We start from the raw sequence: 23,444 nt of genomic DNA, 5'->3' as shown, positions 1-23,444 counted from the left end.
CGCTCTTGTGCACTGCAGGTATTTCCCCTGCCAAGAAATCCCAACTTCTCAGTTCTACACGTGTCCCATTGTAAAGATGCCTTTTCTAATGCTTAAGACAGTTTGTTGTATTCAGCAGTATCACTGAGCATGACTAATTTGGGATACATTCACAAACACTCACACTTGTCTTGCTTCCACTGCAGCCAGGCATAGCACCCATACCTATCTTCCAAGCAAAGCTGCCCAGACAATTCAGCTTTATGTAGCTGGCAGGCTCAGCTGTTTCAGGGCATTACTGTGACACACAGCTCTCCTCACAGAGCAAAAATGCACATGTGTAATTGGACAACAGGTTGTGGCAACAATAGTATAACACATTATCCTATCTGATTTCTGTGACTTAAAGGATTTCCCAACTTTGATGCCTGCTGTTGCCCTCTTAGTATTTAGATACCCATGTCAAGCGAGTTACAAAACTGATCTGTTATTGTGGTGAATAAGTGATGGACAGATCTGCTGAATGACGCGAGGCTCCACTGACTTTTAGTTATGCTTATGTAACTCCATAGTTTCACAGCTGCTAATAATTAGCAGATGACCTGCATAAGTGCTAGAAAAGGAAAAAAAAATGGGAAAGGAGAATCCTGCTTCATCACTTCAAAAACAAGCTACCAAGACAAGAGTAATGATTTTTTTTTAATCTGCCATGATTTTCTTTTTCTCCTCTCAACAGAATTCAAACAAACACAGCATAACTTATAACTGAGTATCTGAATGGTGCCTTGTTCACAGCATTTGGATTTGAAACACAGATGCAGTTAACTCAAAGCTTAACTCCTTCAATGATACTCTAAAATGCTGATCTGTGTTCTCAGCTTTCAGATTTTAAAATGTTTTCAAGTGATTTTTATTTTTTTTTAAACAAAGAGAGATTCAAACTGGGATTCAGTGTACAGTTTCCTCTGCTCTTTTCCTCTCTTAAAAATAAGAGATTAATTGTTATGCAGCAAACTGGGAATAACATCACTTTCTAAAAATTTCCTTTGCAGCTCTTGTCTTTATTTCACCAAATTCTTTTCCAGATCTGATGTTCTCAGTGTTTCCTGAAAAAGTCAATGCAATAAACTGTTCTTTAGTACTACCCCTCCATGAATATGACAGCTAAAGCAAAAAAAAAAAAAAAAAAAAAAGAAAATTATCTTTTAGAGGGTAAAAGTAGTCTTTGTTGCCAAGTGATCTGAAAGTAGTTGAGTAGGGAAACGAGATGGGTTTATGTTTAAAAACAACGTCTTTTAGCTACTAAGGCACTAGTCTGCCAGTCAGGAGATTTATGATCCTCTCCCGGCACTATTACTGACCTGCTGCTATGAGACTGTGGGCAAAGTCATTTCCCCACACTATGCTTCTCAATGCATTCCAATTTTTGAAGTCTTTATTCAGACTTCTCAAGGACATTTTTGGATTTTTAGAGACCACTTTTATTCCCAGATGTTCTGGGGACAGACAAAAGCAGCCATGCTTATCCAGTAATGCAGAAACATAGCATACAGCCAGCTGGAAGGAACAACTGGATCTCATCTAGTTCAGAGCAGGGCTAACCTGGCTTAAAGCAGATTGCTTGGGCCTTGTCCAGTCCAGTTTTTAGACTGTCTCCAAGGACAGAGACTCCACCATCTCTCTGGACAAACAGTTTCAGTGGTTAGCCACCCTCACCACTGAGGACCTTACTGGCAATTTTTATAGGAAGCAGTACAATGAGCCGAGGAATGCAATTTCTTCTTAGGGCTCACTTCTGGTCCTGTTAAGTCAGGCTCCAGGAAAATTCAGAGAGAAGCCTGCTCCACGCTGCCTGCTCTTCATAGCAAGAAGATATCAGCAGTCAAGCACAGTATTCATCAAAACTATTGAAGAGTGGGAGGAAGAGGGAATCACCCCACTTCCTGAAGTTATCACAAGAGGAACATGCACAAGCTATTTTGGGCTCACCGAAGCTGCTAAGAGCATTTATTTTAACCTCTGTATTACTTCCCATTAAAGAATGTCCTGTAGTTTCTTCAGCAGGAGATACGTACTCAAGTTTAGCTCAGACAAGAAGGAGAGCCCTCTCATGAAAACACGCACAGGAGGACAGGCAGGCCCTTCACACGGACTTAGTCCCAGGAAGGAAATGGCAGGAGCTACACACATACACACGCTGAAGAGATTAAAGGTAAGGGGTGCCACAAACAGCTCAAATCTTGGGAACTTTTGCTTCTGCAACATTAGCAGTTTAAGGAGTTACAAAATTATACTTTTTAACTCCAAAGCGTGCTTATGTGTAATCAGAACCAAAGGTAGAAGAACACCAACGAGGTTACAGCAGAGTTAAGTGTTACAAAACAGGCTCTTGAACTACTCCTTGTGCTTCCCATTTATCTCCTTCCAGGAATAAGGAAAAAAAACTTTCTATTCTGAACTCCTTTGATCTCTCAGATTTAGATGAAACTGCTCCCTCGCCACTTGCTTCTCCAGCCTCAGAGACACTCTTCACTGATCTCTGTGAACAGAGTTGGATGAGGCCCAAGGACAGCTGCTCTTTCAGACTTGCGTGCCTGCGAGGCTGAAGAGTGGCTGCAGTATCTTTCAGAGCTCTGATGTTCAGGGTTATTTCCACCGAAAAAATAATCTTTTTACAATTTAGGTTTCACTTACAACTCAGCAGCAGCGGCACAGTGCTTGCGGAGAAGCACAACAGAGTACTAATATAGTAAACAGTTGATTGATTTCCTTTCCCTTCCTCCTCTTCAGATATCTAGACATATGCACACATGTAGCTGGTGCTACATGAGAGCACTACACTGCTATCATACTGGTCACCACAAGTGGCCAAAATATTTTAAACAAAACCTTCTACTACAGCACAATTCTAGACATCTTCATTAAATTAAGTTTTAAATAATCCCTTTTCTGGGCTATTTGCCAACTAACAGTTCAGCATTTATTATTCAATAACAGACAGAATTTCACGTACATCTTTGAAGTAAGGAGCTGAACAAGAAGTAGGTGTTAACTGCACACCCAATGGCACACAAAAGAGACAGCTGCCTTGAAGATTTATGGCCACTTCCAGTATCCACACCCTTGGTACTACTGAGATCTGTTCTACCAACCCAAAACTTAACCACCTCCCCATACAAAGAATGCTCTCCCCACCCCTACTCAAATAGGGCTAGCACCATGGATTTGGAAGCAAGATACGCAACAGTCCCTTTTTATAACAGATCCAACAGAACAAGTGTTAGAGTGCACCACATGAAGAAAAGGAGGAAGCATCCACATTAGAGCCAAGAATAAGAGAAGTCAGCAGAAAAAACACAAAAGCATTTAATTAGATTTGAATTTTGATAACACTTCATTGTTGTTAAGAAGCTACAATTAAGACATGTTTACCTGGGCAAAAGCCACAAACTTTAAAGAAATCCTCCCCTCTTCATTGCATCACTATTTCTCAAGGTTTCCATACATAAGTCCATTATCCGGGTGGAGATTCAATGTAGTTAAAAGCACAGAACATTTCTAAAGGCTGCTGCATAAAGACATTTCACTAAATTGTATATATACACCAAGAACAATATACATGCCTCCAAAGGAAACCTTTGAATTCCTGTCCTTGTGTCATATTTGTCAGACAACACCAACATACACTCTTTTCTCCCTCCAGAAAAGCCTGGTGTTTATACAAGCAAAGCAGAAAACTAATAGCTGTTAGGACTTTATGCACTCTAGATAATGGAGAGCAATACTGCAGCGTGTTCCCTTCACAAAGGGGTTAGCATTGCTCATGCTCCTCAGTGGCCTCTCCACTGAGGACGGTCTGGAGGTCATCAGATGTAAGGGTCATACCTGTTGTCACAGGTGGAAAATTGCTCCTTCTATAGTTAATACCTTTTTCTAGATGCAGACTTTCAATCCTGACTCTAGTGCACAAGTAGAACCCTAATGCAATTTTGTAATAACTCTGGATTTCTCTCTTTTGAGAGAGAGGTCTAATAGTCTTGCAGCAATGCAGCCCCCAAAGACAGTACCTTGCTACCTGTTGCCATTCAGAGAGTAAACTAATGCTGTAGAAAGTTCAAAGTGTAATTTCAGTAGATACACTAAGGCAGCAGCAGAAGTTAGGACACAGCTAGAGAGCTTCAACTGTTTTAATTCGCATTTGCTGGGGTGAGTGATCTCAAAGCAGGAGGCAGGGGAGAGGCAGGACAGGGCTGATCAGGGACTTTTGTACAGGCAGAGGGAGCAGCTGCTGCTCCTCCTCCCCCCTCTCCTTTTCCAGCGATTTTTAACCCAGATTGCTGAACCTTTCAGCAATTCAGTTTACAGCACAACCCCACAGATAACTGGGAGAGGCTGAATGAGCTGCAGCACAGGGGGAGGAACAGGTGAGCAGCAATTAAAAAAAATGAGAGGGGTGGGAGGGACAGGAGCAAAGGCAGAAATCCCTAAGCTGCCAAGGGCAACGTGTAGAGAAACCACTGCCTCCAGGGCACAGCCCCTGCCCCAAAGAGCTCGCACTCCAGTCAAGGCCAACCGCAGGAACTGGCGTGCCTCTCGCTTCACATTCCTCGGAAACTTGCCTTAACCAACTATGGAAATCATAATTTCATGTACAACATGGAGAACTACACATTTGACAGGCAGATGCTAAGGGCAACGTCCTGCTCAGCTTGAAGTCAGAGGATGCTGAAGAGCCTATAAGAGTAAGGCAGACACACATAATACTTGAGGAATGAAAAGCAGTGCTTTCTGGAGGAACAATAACAGGCACTCAAGAGATATGATCTTGTACTTTTAGGATATTTGCCCTTGCCTTGCTAAACAGATCTTTAAATGACAGTTGTGCACATATGTAAAGCTTTTCCTCTCCATTTGTAGCTTTCCTCTGTCCCCCCCTATTCCCTCTCATACTCTCTTCCTGAATCTCCCTTTCTGCCTCTGTCCTCCCTGCACGTGCTCCCACTGCACGGAGGACAGAAGTGCTCTGGAACAGCTGTATTTCCTCCTCGCATGCTCCTTCCCCTCGCCCGCTCCAGCAGAGGGGAAAGTACACGCCAGCTCAGCCTGCCTCGTGCTTCACAGCACTTGGAAAGATGCACTGCCAGAGCGGGTCCCCCACAGCAGCACTGCCATCCCCCCGCCTTTACTGAAGGGCAAGGCTCCCAAGCAAGGCACGCTGTGGGGAACATGCAGAAGCCAAACACTCCGAGAGGACCTCTTCTTTTTCACACGGCCTCTTGGGCGTCTGCTCCCAAATGGGGCTTGGAGGAGCTAACGCACAGAAGAAACAGAGGGAAAGTAGGAAGAGAGCGAAAAAGGGTGTGAACAAGTAGCAAAACACACTGCCCATCCTCCGGAGGTCAAGACAACTGAGAACAGCTGGTTATTACAGCCCCGTCTGAAGAAGCACAAGAATAAAAGAGCGATTTAAAAGCACCTCACAGTGGGTTCCTGAACAAGCACACCTTAGCGCCAGAGACAGGTATTTGTGTCACTTTTGTTTTAAGTAAGAGGCCTGAGCAGGGCACGTGGCAGCAGCTGAAGAACACCTACTCTCAGAGAAGGGATGTAGTCCTGCACGGCAGTAGGTGTTTATTAAAAGATGAAGCACAGCCATTAGAGCAGCAGAGGCAAAAAAAGGGGAAGACAAGCTAAAACTTTAAGGCTGTTTACTTGAGGTTCCCAAACCCAGCTCCTTCAGAAAGCCCCCAAGAGCCAGCTGAGAGAGCAGACGACCTGCTTCGGTTGCCTTCACCGCAAAGCCTAACTACGAGGCTCACCTCGACACTTGCTGCCGACGAAAGCACTTGAGGGAGGAAGGCTGCAACACAGACACCTGCACGAACGAGTGCCCGCGGCGGCACCCTGCTTGGGCACCCCACGCGTGGCCCCGGTGGGGCTCTCCCCACCCTGCCACACCAGCCGGGATCTCACGGCCTTGGCTGTGCCGCAGCAGGGATGGACACGGGTGCCACCAGCCACCTCCCTGGGGGTCCGGGCAGAGGCACGGTCCGAGCTGCCAGGAGGGGCCGGGGGCTGCGTCCGGAGGCCGACGCCACCCTCCGTCCCGGGCACGCGCCCAACCCCGGGGAAAGCGGGAAAGCGAGGGGGAAGCAGGGGGGGATCCCAGCCCCGCGAGGACGGCTTCGGAAGGCAGGAGGAGCGCGTCCCGGCCCGAGACAGAGCAGTCTGGAAGAAAAGAGAGAAAGAGGAAACAGGCGCGAAGCGAGACTCGGCTCCCGGGGCAGGGGCAGCCGCGGACGCTGCCCCGCCGGCCGCCCCGACCCTTGTACCCGCAGGGCGCTCGCCCCGCGGGGCCGGGGGGCCCCGAGCCACCGCCCCCCCCCCGCCCCAGCGCGGCCGCCTCCGCCGCGGGGGCCCTGCCCTGCCCGCCCCGCACGGACGGACCCCCCCTCCACCCCGCCGGGACGCGGGCAGCGAAGCCCCGGCCGCCGCCAGCCCCCTTACCGCGCTCCGGGCGGGCTACGCGGCGGGAGGGGACGGCAGCTCCCGCCGGCGCTCCAGCCGCTGCGGCGGCCGGGACATGTTGGGCCGGGCGGCTATTTATAGCGGCAGGAAGCGGCGCGGCGCGGCTCTGGGGCGCCGCTCCCCCGCCGCCGCGCAGGCCCCGGCCCCGCAGAGCGGGGGGCGGGCTGGCGCTGTCAGCCGGCCCGGGGGGCGGGAGGGGCCGGGGGGTGTCCGCCCCGTCTGCCCCCGCCTCCCGGGGTCGCGGCCCCCGGCTAGCGGGCCCGGCCCGGCCCGGCCCGGCCGGCGGAGCGAGGCTTTCCCGTGGGCTGGTCCTTCCCGGGCGGTGCGGGGGTGCTGGCGAAGGCCGTGTCCGTCCCCCCCCGCCCGCACCTGCGGTCCTGCTGTCCCAGGTGTTCAATGGAAGTTAAAACCAGTGGGAGTGAACGAGATGATAACCACGTTACAGGGAACGGCTTTCAGGTCCCCAAGGGCTAACGACCCCGACCGTGAGCACTGGCAGCCTTTCCAGGGATTCGTCCCGTTCAGACCCGCCCCGGCCCCCCGGCCGTACCCATTCCCCGCACGGGCAGCTCTGCTTTCCGCAACCTCTCGGCCTGCGTTGCGCCCGCTGCCAGGCGGTGCGGGAGGGCAGAGGTGCGCTGCGCCCGCCCCGCTCCCGCTCAGCGCTGACCCGGCCTTCGGGAAAGCCGCGGCCCCCAAAGGCGGTGGAGCAGGGTCTCCTCTCCCCCCAGCTGCCAATGCTCCGTTTGACTGCAGAGCTCTCAACACGCTCCATTTTCCCCACCTGCCTCCGACGGCCTTGATAGCAGCCAGCAGGGGAGGGGTAGTGGAGCTTGGGGAATGGCAAGGCAGCAGGCAGAGACACACACGGTGGCGTAGAAATGTGATTAAACAGTGGGAAAGAGGCACTTGCTTTTTCCCTTTTAAGGTTTGCAGTATGCAGAGGTGCGGGAAGGTCAATTACCCCTCTCTACGTGATGCCCCAAACGGCATTTGTGCTTCTTACCTCAATTAACTCATGCAGAGATTGCTTTGCCAGACAAGCAATAGATTCTGCTTCCTTTTCCCTCTCAGCTTGACTAAGTTTTTGCTAGAAACAAAACTTCTGTTAATGTTTTTAGGTCCAGCGCTGAGGTCTTGAATGGAAAAAGTGCCCAAATTCTATGTAACAGAGTAGCTTGGGCAGATAGGAGCAAGGTTTGAAGGACGAGAGCTGTGTCCTGGGTGCCTATGTGAGCCAACACATTGATCCCACGTGCTTTTGTCTCTGCAGGATTTCACATTTTAGAGGTATTTGGACGTTTTGTGTTTACTTCATGCATGAACATGCTCCAGCCAAACAGCTGCATAACACCATTGTCTAAAATATATGAATGTTAGGGACAAGAGTCCTGAAGATCTTAAACATGTTCTTGATTCCCTTGTAGCAACATATCTCAGCAAGGTCAAAGACTGAGTAACCTGTGTGCTGAGCTAACCTGCTACAATTTACTTTCATGTTTTGACCAGGAGATGGCCAGTTGCCCAAAGACAGCATTATGGTGAGACATGCTGCCCTGAGAGCAATGGCATTACTGATTTGCCTTCAGTGTAAGGTTTCAAACCTTGCCAGGCTTTTATGTAGGTAATTTCTCTGTTTCTGTGTCATTGCATGCTTGGAGCATTATAAGATGGACACAAAAACAGGTTCAATTTTTTCTCTCTACCCTCTTCTGACAACCTGCCCCCCAACCTAGATTAGCTTGCAAGCAAAAATTATGGAGCTCACAAATGGAAAAACTGCAGGTACTCTTGTGTTTACTGCCTTTACAGACCTAAAGCTCCCTAAAGAGGGTCACAAATCCACATGAGGCTCCTAAGCACGGCATACTGCATTTGGGTCATTGGTTAGCTGAAAAGTCACGTAGAGGCAAACAGCTTCCTCTTGTCTACGTACTGGGGAAATACCATGTGATGTGTTTATTCCAGGCTCCATGTGGGATAAATAGCAAACACGGATACTGATCTGCTCAGCTGTTAGTTGTTGGGAAGATGTGCTGCGATGGGAGATCTGTGCTGGGATGATGGGAAACGGTGACAACCCTTGCTAGGAAAGTGTTCTCCCTTTATGGGGAATCCACCAAGTGACCTACCATCACTGTCCTGCAGTAGCCTACAAACTCCTTTGGACTCTTGCCTGCTGGTCAGTCTGGCCTGTCACACCGTGACAAGTGAAATTGTCCTGTCCTTGTTGTAGATGACCCACCCGCAGCCAACGGAACTCAGCAGGGCTCTCACAATGAGCATGGAAATGGCTGCTTGCAGGTTGGCTATTTTTCATAGCTCTGCCAGTCTTTCTTTTATACTTTTTCAGGGAATGAAGTACGATTGTTTCAGAGAATCTTTTGCAAAGCAGTGCATGATTGCCCTGTCTGTAGTTGGGATTTGATTTCCAGAAAGGGAGGAAGTACTCCAGAGCTTTGTTAGAAGCCAGTGTCTGTGCAACATTCATCTGAGAGAAGCCTGGGAGACTTCATACCAATTTCACAAGAGAAAGAGGGAGGGAGGGAATTTACACCCAGGAGCACACCTAGGGGCCTGGAGGCTGTGCTAGACTTTATCTAGCACTAGTAAACCCATGAAAATGTGATGTCTTGTGACTGAATCCAAGCACAGCAACCTTCTAAAAGTGTCCAAAGTCCAAAGCATTTCTGATGTGCTAAATTATCCGTGACTTTAAAGGCGACAGCTCACGTGCCACCATACCAGAAAGCAAACTTTTCAGGGAGGCAATGTGCTTCCTTTCTCCAATAGCAGCACAGTGTTTATGCACTTCGCGGGTCCTGTGCTACACATACTCTTTCACCCTGCTGTCCCTACCCGCTGTGGTTTGCTTCAGCTGTGGAAACAGGAACTGCTGAGTCAGCACGCTGATGAAACTCATGCTGCTTTCACACATCTCTGGGGAGATGGCCACAGCAAGGAGGTTGCCAGCAACTTGTATCCTGGAGAAAAAAATGATTACTTAAATTGTCTCACAATTGCCTGAAATAATAATCCAAATTCTTAAAACCTCTCAAACTGAAGGGGACTTCAGGACCCAAGCGCTAGTTGCAGGTGAACGATCGCACCTGGCATATGCAAGCTCGTGACCAAGCATTTAAAGTTCAGTGAATGTCATTTTTCTGCTCACTCTGTTGATCAGCTCAACTACATTTTACAAAGCCGAGATCCAGCTGGCTGAATAGACAGAATAAGGCCATCAAGTTTAGCTCATCTGCCTGGTGACAATGGAAAGCAGCAGCCTGTTCTGATTACAGACTCACACAGAGGTGAAATTGCTCCCTTGGAGCTGGTACAAAGTAATGGACTTCAAAAATTCAAATAACCCCCTCAGAAAGGTTAGGTCTCCTGAATAACACAAGTGCCAAAGGGGAAAGAGATCTGGGGGCGACTGCATCCCTGAGAGCAAAATATCCATGGCACAGTGGAAAGGAGCTGAAGGTCAGCTAAAGGGATGGGAAGGGGAATGTTAAATGCCAAATTGTTTAAAAAATGGAAAGAGATTCAGTCTGAAGAAGATGGAGATGTTCCAGAGAGCTATTCTATTAAGGACATAAATAGGGTGTTATCAACAAGCTCAGAGTGAACAAGAGCAGCTTTAATAGCAAGTAGATGGCAGTTAAAAGAGGGACAAGTTAACTGCTTGGGGTACTATCACCATGAAAGCGACACCTTCTCACCCAGAGGCCCCTGGTCTGCCTTCATTTAAATGAGGTCTGCTTACTTCGGCACCACAGTGTTTGCATTTCATTATTTTTTACACTTATTAGAGAAATTTAACAATGAGTGTGTGAGGCCTGTTTCTTCTTTTGCTTATCATGAGAATTGTTAGTCAAAGCTCAGAGCCGAAATTTGCCTGTTGAAAGCAACGAGGCAGCAGAGAGGCACGCGCGGGTCTCAACGAGTATTATCCAGGACCATCTCCCTGGGGCTGCTGGTGCTACCCACGCAGGAGAGAGGAGAGTTTAGTGTTAAGATTGCAGGGAGAGACTACAGTACTGTAAATGAGAAATCATTAGACAATATGTACCTACGCATTGACAACAAATTATCTTTGACAGTGACTGAGATAGTACATTTACAACCTCCAAAGCTACTATTTTAGCAGGCATACAGATGTGCTGACATGTTAAAAGGGCAGTAGCAGATGAGAAGAAATGGTCTCTTTCAGTAGATGGATACTGGTAACAGGTGATGTTAGTGGTATGCAAGAAAAATATATCACAAAGGTGAGCTAGGAACAGAGAATAAAGATGGCTGGGACAGCCTGAGTATTCAAAGCAAAGCAAAAAAAGATGCAGATGAACTCTCTCCTGAAGTGTGCTTATTGATGGTTGGAGGACCATCTGTTTGGAGAGTTGAAGTACAATGCCCAGATTCTGCAACCTAAGAAGGGAAGCTGTTAGCATTTATTTTTGCCTGGTATCACATCTTTTGACATGCAAGTAGTTCATCAAGACTCAGAGCAATGGGAAGGCAGAAGATCTGCTGTACCCATAAGACAGATCAAACTATCACAAATAAAAAATTTCAAATAAATAATTTCAAAACTTTTTCTGAGGAAGTGGAAAGAAAACACTGCAAGACTGTAGCTAGCTATGTACAAGGAGAGCTAGAGAAGCAAGCAGACATGCACACACCTCCCAGCACACAGGTGGAATTTGGAGGCCACGACCCAGATCTGCCTCAAGGAAGTTGGGCGAGCTGAACAAAGGTACTGCGGATGCTCACCATGAATTTTGTTACCTGATGTTTATTTTTAATGCTAAGATTCAACCACATGCTGCTCAAAGAGGATTGTTCTGTCAATTTTAGTGCCAATCACCATCTCCCAAATTAAGTCCCAGGCACCATTATGCTGCAGCTTCTCTCTTGGAGAGCCGGGGAACTGTGTGACTCCCTCTGAAGACCGAGAGCTGAGAACTCACACTGTAGATAAACAGATCTGTAGCAAACACTCCATCTGTCAGCAGAGGTTTTGCCCAGCATACATCTTCAGCAATCGTTTACAGGGTTAACGATCATCCAGGGAGGCAAAGATTACCATCATCTAAACAGTAAGAGCTGAGCAGAGTGTTACAAGTGATTGATTGCCCCATACAAACTGTTTGCTTTGCTTAGGACTGCAGCTCACCAAAAACATTGTCCAGCAAACACTACGCAATGATGGAAGTATTGCACAAGTGCCTGATTTTCCCTATAGAGCGTTTCAAATGCCTGTCTGCAGACATGACACATTCCTGTAGAACATTATGGTAATACAAATAATTTTATTAAATTCACAGCAAATTATTTACAGCTGTTAGCAAAGTAGTCCTATTGGTTTGGACAACCAGCTGGGAAAGATGAGTAACTTGTGTCAGTTGCCCCACCTCTCCTTATTTATTTTTGAGGAAAATAGGGAGCACTGCTAGTATTTCCATGCTGTATTATTGAAACACACAGAGGCTTGTTGCTTATGTTGAGTATTTACTAAAACTCAAAGTTCTTTGGCCAAAAGCAGCACTACTTTCTTTTAGCCACTAGAGTGAGCTGCTGCTCAACATTTGAATAAAGTTTGGGTAATTATTTGTGTTGCTCAGAAGAGGAGGTGTCCTGTCATTTTGTTACACATAAGTAAAACTGAGACCCACGCTTTGCTAGGAATGATCTTTGTGATGCTGCATCTGACTTTAATGCTCATGATCTATTTGAGCAGGGCAGGAGACAGTGAGAATTGTGTTTAAGATGTCATTCTAAGCACCCCCAAATTTGAAGCTGCCCCCCCACATTAGTCATCACTCAAAATGGAGAGTGGAAACCAACTTTCCTGGAGCAGAGTAGGCTGAGTACAGACATCAACCTATGGATACCATCCTTTCCCCTCTGGCCTTAACTTTTCCCTTAGGATGCAATTGCAGAACATCTCTGTTGACAACAGAAAATCCTGAGCATTAATACATAATGAATGTGGGGCTTCTTATAATGAATATCAACAGGTGAAAATAAGAGGGCAGTGACTGCAACATAGCCACTGGGATGGCTGATGATCAGGGAGCAGGGCTCAGTGATAAAACAAAGCAAAAAGTCCTCCTCTACATAGTCCTTTACCATGCGACTTGATGGCAAAAAATACCAGTGGGACCCAACTGGCTGAGGCTGGATCCTTCCCACAGTAAGAAACAGTCCCTCCTCTTTGCTGTATCAAGAGTTTCTACAGGTAGAGTCACGTATGACAGTCAGTCATTTCAGATTTGTGCATGAAAATCAAGTGCTTAAGCATGGAGTTTGAGATATTTCTGCTAGTTACATCTAGTGTTATAAGAGGAGTCATTTGTGACTCTGCCAATACAAAAACCACAGAGCAGATATTAAAACCAGCTTGAACGCTAAAGTTGGATAGAGATTTACAGCTCAGCCAAAGCTTATTAACACTGCTATTGATTTCACTGGAATTGTATCTGTGGGTTACGAAGTCAGACAGACTTATTAATACATTAACATTTTTAATAAATGGTAAAATGGATCAAAAGCTGGCTGACAGCCATTCAGTCTACCAGTAATGCAAGTGTTTCTTTCTGGCAATGAAATGCCACTGAGCAGCAGCTCAGAAGTGCTAAGTTTGGAGCCTTACGTTTTACTATCCCTGCTTTTTCCCAGCAGGGACCAATTCCTGTCTGTGAAGCTTTCAGAGACTGGCCAGGTTTTGATGGTTAAGATGTTTTCAGATGCTGACCAGGGTAGCAAATAGTTTCCAGCTGATGTTCATCCTTGCTGATTTAATTCAATGAGGCGACCAGCAAATACAGCTAATGTTCCTATAATACAAACTAGCATAAATATGCCAAGGAGAAGATGATCAACCACCATTGCAACGAACTTCCATTCTTCTGCAGCCTGGGAAAGAAACAAAGGAGATGGTAAAACCTCTGCAGAGCCATGTTTGTTATGGGTGTTCTTGTAACTTACCCCTTGAACAAGGGAAAGGGTCTGCCTTAAGTTCCACTATTATTATGCAAAAAATACTCATTTTCTTCTCAAAAACAGGTCAGTGGTTGAGAAAGCCTAAGCTACCTAGAAATGCAAGTTCCCAGACTAAACTGTTAAGAATCCCAGGCAATTTGGTGAACAATTTCTTTAAAAAGAAGTGTTGAAAAGCTTAATTTTTAGTCAAACAGTTGCTTTTGAAAGAGAGTTTAAAATGTTGAAAGCAAAACACCTTGTTTGATCTAACTGGCTTTTGTTTTTCTATTGCTTTTTCATTCTCTTGGGATACCTAAGCAATTGTCGTTAATTTAGCTCTAGTCTCTGCTTTCCATGCCTAGCATACACTCTAAGGTCTGGGAAAACCTTCTCTGTAGATCCCTTAGTCTTTTTTCCAGTTGTGGGATACTGTGACCACTTACTCTGCGACCACCTTTTCACTGGGTGCTTTTGTGGGAACCCAGCACCGTAAGATCGAGCAGAGCGTGAGATGCTAAATGCAGCAGGGCACAGGATTTTCACCCTGTAACTCTGCCTTACGGAGCGATACGTACTGGCCTAAGACACTGTCTACTTCTGCCTTAGTTGCCCCACAAGTAGAAGAGGGTGTTGTAAATTATCTAGAGGACACTGATAATCGATACTCTTTTCAGGTGCTTCATAAGCGCCTAAGTGAATGCAACAAAGCAGCAGCCTTCAGAAGTCACAACCTTCAGTTTATTTGGGGAACTTGACTTCTGAAATCCCCTGGAAGTGATATCAGCGGTGCCCAGATGACACAAGCATCTGGGCTCCACTTCTGAAGCGAGCACTTGCCAGTAACCCGAAGACCCTCCTTGTAAGCCTAGGAGGAAGCGAAGCCCAGAGGCACTGAAGCCACGCCAGCCCTGCTGAAGGTAACACTTTATCTGCAGAGAGGCACAGGAGTCATGTGGAACATGAGACTACAGCCAGAGCCTTTCCACATGCTCCAGGAATTCGGTCACAGGGACAAACACTGTGGTGCAAATCCTGCCCATGGGAAGGAGGCGCCTCCTTTCCAAGAGCATGGCCAAGTAACTGTCCCACAGAACTCTCTCCCCATCTTCAGGCTAGCCTGCAGCTCAACAGGAAAGGTCTAGGATCACTTAGAAAGTGAAGTCCCAGGACTGAATTACCCATGCAAAAGCTGTGCGAGCTGTGATAACTGAAATAAAAGAGGGGCTTAATTGTGTTGAATCTGTTAGAAGGAGGCAGAGCTAGGTTTTCCTGCGGAACACTGCCATATGTGACTCTACACGCATTTATCCTTCCTTTGGCTTGCAATGTGGAAAAAGTCAGTCATCAGAGTAGCTCATGACATACTTCACTTGCAGGGACTAGTTGTAGCATACAGGAATAAAACAAAACCTTGTCAAAATAAGAATTATCATTTGTAAGTTACATATAACACTTCTCAGATAAAACTACTAGCCTTTTGGAGTTTGGCTTGCTTCCTGGCTTTTCAAAAGCAACAGGAGCTTGCTTACTGCAGGGGGAAGATGCCCGAGTGGGAGACAGGAGGAATGTGTTTTGGAACTTGCTTACAGTTCTTGAAACTGCTTTGCTACTCACAGACACCTCATCTCTGTGGCTTCACATACCACGTTTAGAAAACCTTAGCACTGACACTTTTTTTTCAAATTTTCTTTTTTGGGGGGCTGTCCTGGTTTCAGCTGGGATAGAATTAACTGTCTTCCTAGTAGCTGGTACAGTGCTATGTTTTGAGTTCAGTATGTGAAGAATGCTGATAACACTGATGTTTTCAGTTGTTGCTCAGTAGTGTTTAGACTATAGTCAAGGATTTTTTCAGCTTCTCATGCCCAGCCGGGGCACCTGACCCAAACTGGCCAACGGTGTATTCCATGCCATGGGACGTCCCATCTAGTTTAGGAACTGGGAAGGGGGGGGCAGGGAATCGCCGCTCGGGGACTGGCTGGGTGTTGGTCGGCGGGTGGTGAGCAATTGCCCTGTGCATCATTTGTACATTTCAATCCTTTTATTACTACTGTTGTTGTTATATTAGTGTTATCATTATCATTATTAGTTTCTTCTTTTCTGTTCTATTAAACCGTTCTTATCTCAACCCAGGAGTTTTACTTCTTTTCCTGATTTTCTCCCCCATCCCACTGGATGGGGGGGGAGTGAGTGAGCGGCTGCGTGGTGTTTAGTTGCTGGCTGGGGTTAAACCACGACAGGGGCCAAGATGCAATTGTCATCTGCAACAATTATTTGTTGCTCCTCGTTGACTGCATCAGGGGGAGAAGACTGTCGCCTGCTAAAGCCAGACCAGGGCTTGGAGTGGTTTTTTTTAAGGTGGGGATATTTTGCCAAAAAAATAAGATGTAGCAATTTGAAAGCAAGAAATGAATCATGAACAAAAAATGCCTTACGTTACTGGCTTCTTGGTCCGATTTCATCGTTTCCGCAATGTATTTGATTCCCTCTATAGCATTTTTCACATCTGGATTTTTGGTAAGCGGGGAGTAGAAGTTGACAGGCACAGAACCTGGCTTCCCAGAAATTTCAGAAATATCAATATCTTCTGCAAAAATATTTTTGTCTTGTTTATCCCTGGATGGTCGTTTCATTGTAGAGAAAAACATGATGTTTGGGATTGTGTCAATAAAGATCTGAAAACAAAGAGGAAGACAATGACAGTTGCTGGTTTGCGGGGCTGCGTTGCAGACGCAGCTGCGTACTGAACAAAGGCAAACCTCTCTGGTCACAGATCCCTTCCCGTGGTGGATCGGCTACAGATTCCCTCTCAGAGCATGTCACAGCCCGTGCCTCAGTCACACTGGGGCTTTTGTCAGCCTTATGTCCTGGGGCAGATTAGGGCATCCGCAGGCCTGTCACACGTTCTCTGGAAACCATTTTGCCCTGCCATATAGCCAACTTCTACACATGAAGGGGGCTGCGACATCCCGGAGCAGACCCTCAGGTGGTGTGAACTGACAGAGCTCCATCAATCTCATCTAATTTAGAACATATTGCTTAAAAATCTGGCTTGAAAAGTGGACTACAAAAGATCTCTTTTGGCTACTTATGTTTGACTTTGCTATTACAAATGTTTGTTATACGTGCATATAAGATTTACAATAATTTCCTTCGGAGTAACAAAGCTTGCTGCCAGAGCGATTTTAAGCACATGCAGTGTTTGCCTGTTGAAATCTCCCTTCTGCAGGGATTGTTTGTGCTGCAGAATGAATCTGATGTAAGCTGTAGCCTTAAAAGTATAATTAGAAATACACAGAACAATCTCCTATTCATGTCATGGTTTAATATGCACCCAGGCAGGCTTAAAAAAATGCAAGAATAACTGAATGGGTCCTCTTTGGTACTGTCTCCCTGACAAAGAACTTGGAATGATAGATATCCAATTTTTTCTGCATCTTGTGGTTACTGTTTAGACTACTGTGCAAGGATCTCCTTGCTTCCAAGAACTGCAGAGCAACTGTATTTACTGGAAAAGCATGGAGATGATCATAACTTTTGCTAAATTGTCTTTCGCAAAATGGGATGCGGAACGCAGGTATCTCCAATGGCCTTTGTGCTCTGTCTGCACTCACATGGACTGGTGCATTTGGCCACTGGCAGGCAGCAGAGCTTTACCTTCAGGAGAATCAGACTGGGAAATGTAATTTGAGTCCAGCTGGACATTTTCTTTTCCCTGTACTTTCAGCTGCCTGTGTTTTGCCTCATCTGTTCCCTGCAAGACTCTACCCCAGTGGACAATTTTGTTACTTAAAGGAGCACTTTAGCAGTCTTGCTGACTTTATGCACAGCTAAGTAGTTAACACTGGCTCTTGTGCCTAGAGAGATTTAATGTGATGCATTTACTTCCCCAATTCTTGTTGACTTTTATTAGAAAACCTGCCAATAAAATATGGAGTGCTCAGTGGAAACCAGGAAACATGGAAAGCCATAGAGCTCACCTTCCTGACCCAGTGCGGCATGGTGTGAGTGCTTGGGGAGCGGTGGTGGGTGTTGATGACGATGACCGTGATGATGATTGAAGCGATGACAAACACCATTGTAAACAACATGTATTTGCCTATCAGAGGCACTGCACTGGAGGTGGAGGGAATCAGCTCCACAATGACCAGAAGGAACACAGTCAAAGACAGCAGGACAGAGATGCTGAGAGTCATTTTCTCACCTGCCATGCAAAAAAACCCAAAACACAAACAAAAAAAAACCCCGCAACAAAAAACACCATTGCTGCTCCTATCATTCAGTACAGACTATTCACAGAAGTACATGTGTGTGCACCTGGAGCGCAATCATCTCTCCCAGCACCCAAAGCAGTAACTAGGCGGGCCAAACCTGAGAGCCTAAGAGCATCAGCTCCAGCATTAAAGTGGGAATCACCACCTATGACTGGGCTGAGGTATGGGTGATGCATACAGAAAGCTTACTTGCCAGGAGCACTTCATGGGCTGCGCATTTTGAACGATGAAGTGTATGCACCTGATTAATGCTTGCTCCACAGCCTCCTGGGGGTTCGCTTGCCTGCCTTACTCTCTGGCAGGCTCATGCTGGGCTGAGTAGGCAGACAAAAATCACATCTGACACCAGAGGTCAGCTGCTCTTTGAGGTCTTCCAGTATGTAGGATGTCAAAACCAAACCACAAAACATGATTCACACATCTTTTTTCTGTCAAGTTCAACTTTATAGAAAGTTTTCCACTAAAAAAAAATACCTCAAGTATTTCATAGAAGGGGCTTAATGAAATTAAGCAGTATGAAAAGCTGACACAAGGTAAAATGAATGAAGCAGAGGAAATGGTTGCAGGGAGCAAGAGCTGCTCAGCAGGGACAAAGGAGGCCAGAAGAGTCCAGCATTACTCTTTGTGTCACACGAGGTAATTTCTGTGAATGGATAACAAGCTCTTTGCTCTAATACCACACCAAAGGGCCCCACTCACCCCTTGTGTGTTCACTTACTGCATGACGTACTAACACGCTAACTACCTACCTATGGCAAAACATAAAAACCAACTAGCTAGATCTTTGTTTTGCAGAAGTTAACTGGCTAGTTAAGCAGTGACTTCTGTGGGAAATCAGCTCAATTTATTTATATGAATAGTTTCAGCTTTCAGCGCTTACGCTTTATTTGCAGAATGTTTGGAGCCATTATTCTGATCAGAAATGTCCAGTTTTAGTAAGTGCTGCCCTTCACGTTGGCTGGTGATTTCAAATACTCAGAATATCTCAGAAACTTGTTAGAAGAACAATTTCTATGGCAATAGTATGAATAAATTCACGTACCTGAATCTGTGGGTAGGTAAAAAACTAACCCGGTTAAAAAGGAAAAGAGCAGGCAGGGAATGATGACATTCACGATGAAGTAGAGAGGCAGACGCTGCATGAGGAAGTGGTAGGTGATATCCAGGTAGGGAGTGTCAGGGCAGCAAGCGTAGTAAACCCAGTGCTTCCAGCCACGGTAGTCCTTCATTACCCATTCCCCGCTCTCCATGAAGTTACTCAGATCTGGACGATCACTCTCCTGACAGCAAAAACCCCCAAGTTCTTAATATTAGATGTTCTGAACAAAATCAAAACTTGGTAGTGGCTCAGGAACAGGATTGCCAATAACTCAGACACTTCATGCGTTTTTGTGAGCAAACCACTTTGTGTATGTTATTTTGCCTTAGAGTATCATCCTCTACACAGCATTCAACTAAATATTTTACAGAAACAGTCAAGGATAGTCAACTAAGAGGAAGACTGATTAAATATTTACAGGTAGGAGACGTACCTGAGGGGACAGGGAAAGAGTCCTTGGAAATGGAAAGTCATAAGCAGAGAAAAAACACCCCCCCAAAAAAAAGTAAGCAAAAAAACCCAAAAGCAGAACAGGCAGCACCATAAGAAGTGGCGTGAAGCTGTCAGAGGATGGACAGGTAGGAGACTTAGTTAGGGCACGGGAATTATGTGTATGCAGGATTTTAGAAGCCAAAGCAGGAAATTTTGTGCTAGATCTATAAATAGGGCTTTTATATTTTACAGGTAGTGCCTGGTTGTTTTTTCAGTCAAAACAAGGTTTTATTCTATTCTAAATCTGAGAATTCCCTAAAAACATATCCACGTCTTTACTGCTTTTCCCAATTACAAACTCCTTGCTTACCGGGTTAATAACAACCATTGTACCGTCGTATGTCCAAGTTCCCAACTTCATACTGCAGTTCTGCTGGTCAAATGGGAAGTGCGTGACTATAATTTCACAGTAACTTTTAAAAATAGCTGGTGGCGTCCAGGTGATCAGGCCTGTGTGCTCCAGAAGGACTTTGGTGTATTTAACGATGGCAAAATCACCATCTGCGCTGCAAAAGGAACAAGGACATTAACAGCAATATGGGCAGCATAATTAACATAGTCACAAAAGGATTTCTCTGGCTGCGGATTGACTGGTCCCCCCAGTGCCATTGTGCCCACTCCTGGAGAAGCTTGCTCTGACGTGTGCTGCCCATGGGCCCAGATGCCGTGGGACAGCAGCCCTGCCATAGTGGTGCCAGGGGACAGAGCTACCCCTCCCTCCCCAGGCAGCTGGCACCCCTTACTTGTTGTAAAGAACAAGGTCTGGCCGCCAGATATCGTCTGAGGGGATGCGGATTTTTTTCACGCCGCCATAGTCATCTGGATTCCACTTGAGGTTGACGTCTGTCCATTGCTAAAGAGGGAGGATTTCAGCCACTGAGACCCTCTTCCAGCACTTCTGGGGGTAGTTTTGGTACTTCCTAGAAACATGCACCTCCCTGGCTTTGGGACATGCAGGTAAGCACAAACACACTAGTGGGACCCCCAGCTAATTTTTTACATTAACTTAAATTTTGGTTTAAGAAGCTCATAAAAAAAAAAAAAAAAAAAAGCTAAATATATCAGAAGTGTACTTTTTGAAATACAACACAAAATGCTTTCCTTAAAGCTCTTAGTGTCTAGCACATTCTGTTCTTGAGACCCCAGTAAGAAGAAATGCTCTGCTAACTGACCCACCTGTCCAAGTTGCCCCTAAAAGTATAACAGAGTAGTTAATTCCTGGCTGTGCCTCACGCATTTATTTGAATTGGATGAAATGGTTAGCAATATTTAGAGTTACCTGTTTCAGGCGTACGTTGGTTGTCACAATCTGATTTACTTCATCCTTAAAAAAAAGAAAGAAAAGAAGGCAGTAGCAGCAAACATCAGGATTAAAAGAGAAAAATTGTTTCCTTAGGAAAACGACACCGGTCAGCACTATCACGTAAGCCAGTGGTTCAACATGTACCATGCGTTTATACCATACCACGCTAATAAGCTGAATGAGCTGCAGCCCGACGGTGACGACAACGGCGTCCCGATGGTCCTCCACTGGGCGCACCACCTTGTTGTAGTCCCTGAACAAGTCCTCGACGAGGCGAGTCTCGTGTTCATAGCACAGGGCCAGGCCAGCTGCAGAACAGCAGGGGTTGCATCAGTGAGATGGGACAGGGAACAGGCTACAGCACCATCAGTCTGAGGTGGGCATGAAGGAAGTAGTGTCAACAGCAAGCCACTGGCGATGGGTTAACTCCAAGACCTCTGTGTGACTTCTCATTTCAGGTGTGCATTATGTGCATTGCAAATACTGTCAGCAGGGGTAACTACCTATCTGATCTGGAGGTCAGTTTAGGAGTAAGGCAACAACAGCCTCCAACCAGGAGATGAGTGAAAACAAATAGCCATCCATGACTGTGGACATCAGACTGAGCATTAGGAATCTCCTCCAGGGTCTCCCAACCCACAACTGTGCTTACATGCAATACTTGTGGACAGTTAAGCACACAGAATACCCATAATCAGGGATTCCTGATGTTGTCTTCTCCACCTTCAATTCCACGGACTTGCCTGTAAGAGTAACATTAAAGGACAGGGCCAAGCACAACAGTCATTGAGGTGAAGGCCTCATCCAGTCTCCTTGCACCTGAAGTCTAAGCAGAGTGGGAGCTCCTCTCCACGACAGCAGTCGCTCACGTTGTGTTCATGGTGAGATAGAAGGAAACCATTCACAGTGCGGTCTCATATCTCCCTCTCCTCAGGGAAGGTCTCAACCTGTCCTTGGAGAGATCTGCCCACAGAGTGCTCAGCATGACTCGGCAGTGCTACATGAAAGAGCCCTAGTAAGAAGGGCATCATGAGTGAAAATAGGTAACAGCTTTGTTTTAGCGCAGCTTTAGCGTGGCATTGTACTCCCAAGGGGTGAGGGCTCAGATTCCCACCTCACAGAAAAACAGACGGACACCATTTCCAGGCCGCCTGTTGCAGAACAAGCGGCCGCATCACATACCCAGACTGTAGCTGCTTCACTGTTACAGGGCAGTAAAGGAAATGGAAATGGGGGCTTGGGGATGTTTTTGTATGTACCCCCTTTTAAAGGTAGTGAGAAGGAACAGAACAGCTGAGCCTCGCCGCAAGCATTTTTGGCAGATCCCATCCTTGCCTTCCCCTCTCAGTTTGAATCCTGGGCCATTGCTGTCAACAAGAATTTTGCTGACTCCAACCTAAGCCAGGACTTCCCCTTGTTTCCTAACTGACTTTTCATCAGCTCCTTTTATACAGTTGAGCTGAGATTCCAAGGATTCTGTCTCGGCCTTGTCCTGCCATGAGATGATATTAAAATACTTGGATGCCATTGAGAAAAGCTGTCAGTCGCAGCCAAGCACTGCTTGCATGCCCTGCCAGGAGGCTGGGCTGGGGTGGGCAGGAGTCGTCTTTCAATTTTTAGATATGATGCTGTGATCATAACTTAAGTCAATATCTTTGCTATGCTTTATTAATCCAATTAAAATCCTTCCCATTGCTACCTTCTGGTGTGGCTTGGTAGGAATTTAGTATGCTGCTTGAATTTGGTGAAAAGTTTTTAGGATCACAAAATACGTATTCTTTTAAGGGACAGTTTAAAAGGAATTATCCTGGTACAACACGTGCAGCTGCAAATCAATTCTGCTTCCTTGTCAGCAGTCCCGCAACTTAATGAAGGTTCTTGTGATGAATTTTTACATTTCAAGCCACGTTTAGTAGATCCTTTCATACATTTTGAAATACATGTAGCACTAGAGTGAATAGGAACATGGCAAAAGATGCCAGAGAGAAAAATAGTTAAGCACAAAAACTTCTCACTTCAAAATATCTGGTGTCTGAAATTACAAATATCTGAGCTGTTACGAACACACTCCAAAGCTCTCATTGAACAGATCTGGTGTGTTCATAAAACCTTATCAGCAGGACAGGCTGCTCCCAGAACACACATTCGCTCATACCAATGTATATGCAAAGCCTTAGTCCCGCACAGTCAGGAAGGAGCTGACCCCCATTCAAGGCAATGGCTGGAACATGTTTACCTGCGGAGATGAGGAGGAGTACACGATGCACCTTCATCATCCCGGCTCCCTCTTGCTGCAGTCATACGGACGGAGGCACACACGAGGCGCCTTTAAGGTCTCTTCAGAGGAGGGCTGTGCTGCCTCCTGCCAGGGTGCTGGCGAAATATAACCACCGAGGTATTGATTTACAGCACCTGTTTTTAGGAATGACAGCTGAGGGCCACTGCACTGCTGGGTTGGAAATGGGAGCACAATGTGTTTCACCAGTCAAGTATCTTCTGCAGTTTACAGAAGGTCATTTTTTTCCAAGTGGCAATGTGATCTGTGACTTAATAAACAAATATATAAATAAAGATAAGAAAGAATTATCTGTAGAGTAACTGAACATCTTGGTGAGATCTCGGAAACTTCCCGAGCTGGAGAACCAAAGCTGTGCTTCACCCTTTGTGACCGGAGCAACTTGCCAGATTTGGGATTTTGTTTCTCCAAGGGAAAACAGATTGCAGTCATTTATTTCTGGTGCACCCTCACCAGAGTACAGACTGCACACTGGGATGAGGCTGCCCCCTT

At 46.1% G+C, this 23,444-nt stretch overlaps 2 protein-coding genes across 3 annotated transcripts in view; both read right to left on the bottom strand.

Annotated features, from left to right (window-relative positions):
• Nucleotides 1-6,722, bottom strand: part of WIPF1 (WAS/WASL interacting protein family member 1) — a 59,111-nt gene extending 52,389 nt beyond the window's left edge. The window contains exon 1 of one of the 2 annotated variants that reach the window (XM_075028415.1): nucleotides 6,487-6,722. The gene's annotated coding sequence lies outside the window, so the exon portion shown is untranslated. The remainder of the gene's footprint in view (nucleotides 1-6,486) is intronic. The other variant, XM_075028414.1, reaches the window with a different exon arrangement.
• Nucleotides 6,723-11,130: 4,408 nt separating this feature from the next.
• On the bottom strand, nucleotides 11,131-23,037 carry CHRNA1 (cholinergic receptor nicotinic alpha 1 subunit). The gene is made up of 9 exons (XM_075028413.1): nucleotides 22,893-23,037; nucleotides 20,819-20,964; nucleotides 20,633-20,677; nucleotides 20,097-20,206; nucleotides 19,664-19,859; nucleotides 18,805-19,042; nucleotides 17,469-17,692; nucleotides 15,924-16,163; nucleotides 11,131-13,425 (listed from the first exon to the last, which is right to left on the bottom strand). Exons 1-9 carry the CDS (start codon nucleotides 22,930-22,932, stop codon nucleotides 13,294-13,296), a joined length of 1,371 nt encoding a protein of 456 aa, XP_074884514.1. The 5' UTR covers nucleotides 22,933-23,037; the 3' UTR covers nucleotides 11,131-13,293.
• Nucleotides 23,038-23,444: the final 407 nt, after the last annotated feature.

This window comes from Buteo buteo, chromosome 5 (genome assembly GCF_964188355.1).
Source record: "Buteo buteo chromosome 5, bButBut1.hap1.1, whole genome shotgun sequence".
Taxonomy (NCBI): domain Eukaryota; kingdom Metazoa; phylum Chordata; class Aves; order Accipitriformes; family Accipitridae; genus Buteo; species Buteo buteo.
This window is presented reverse-complemented; position numbering and strand designations above follow the sequence as displayed.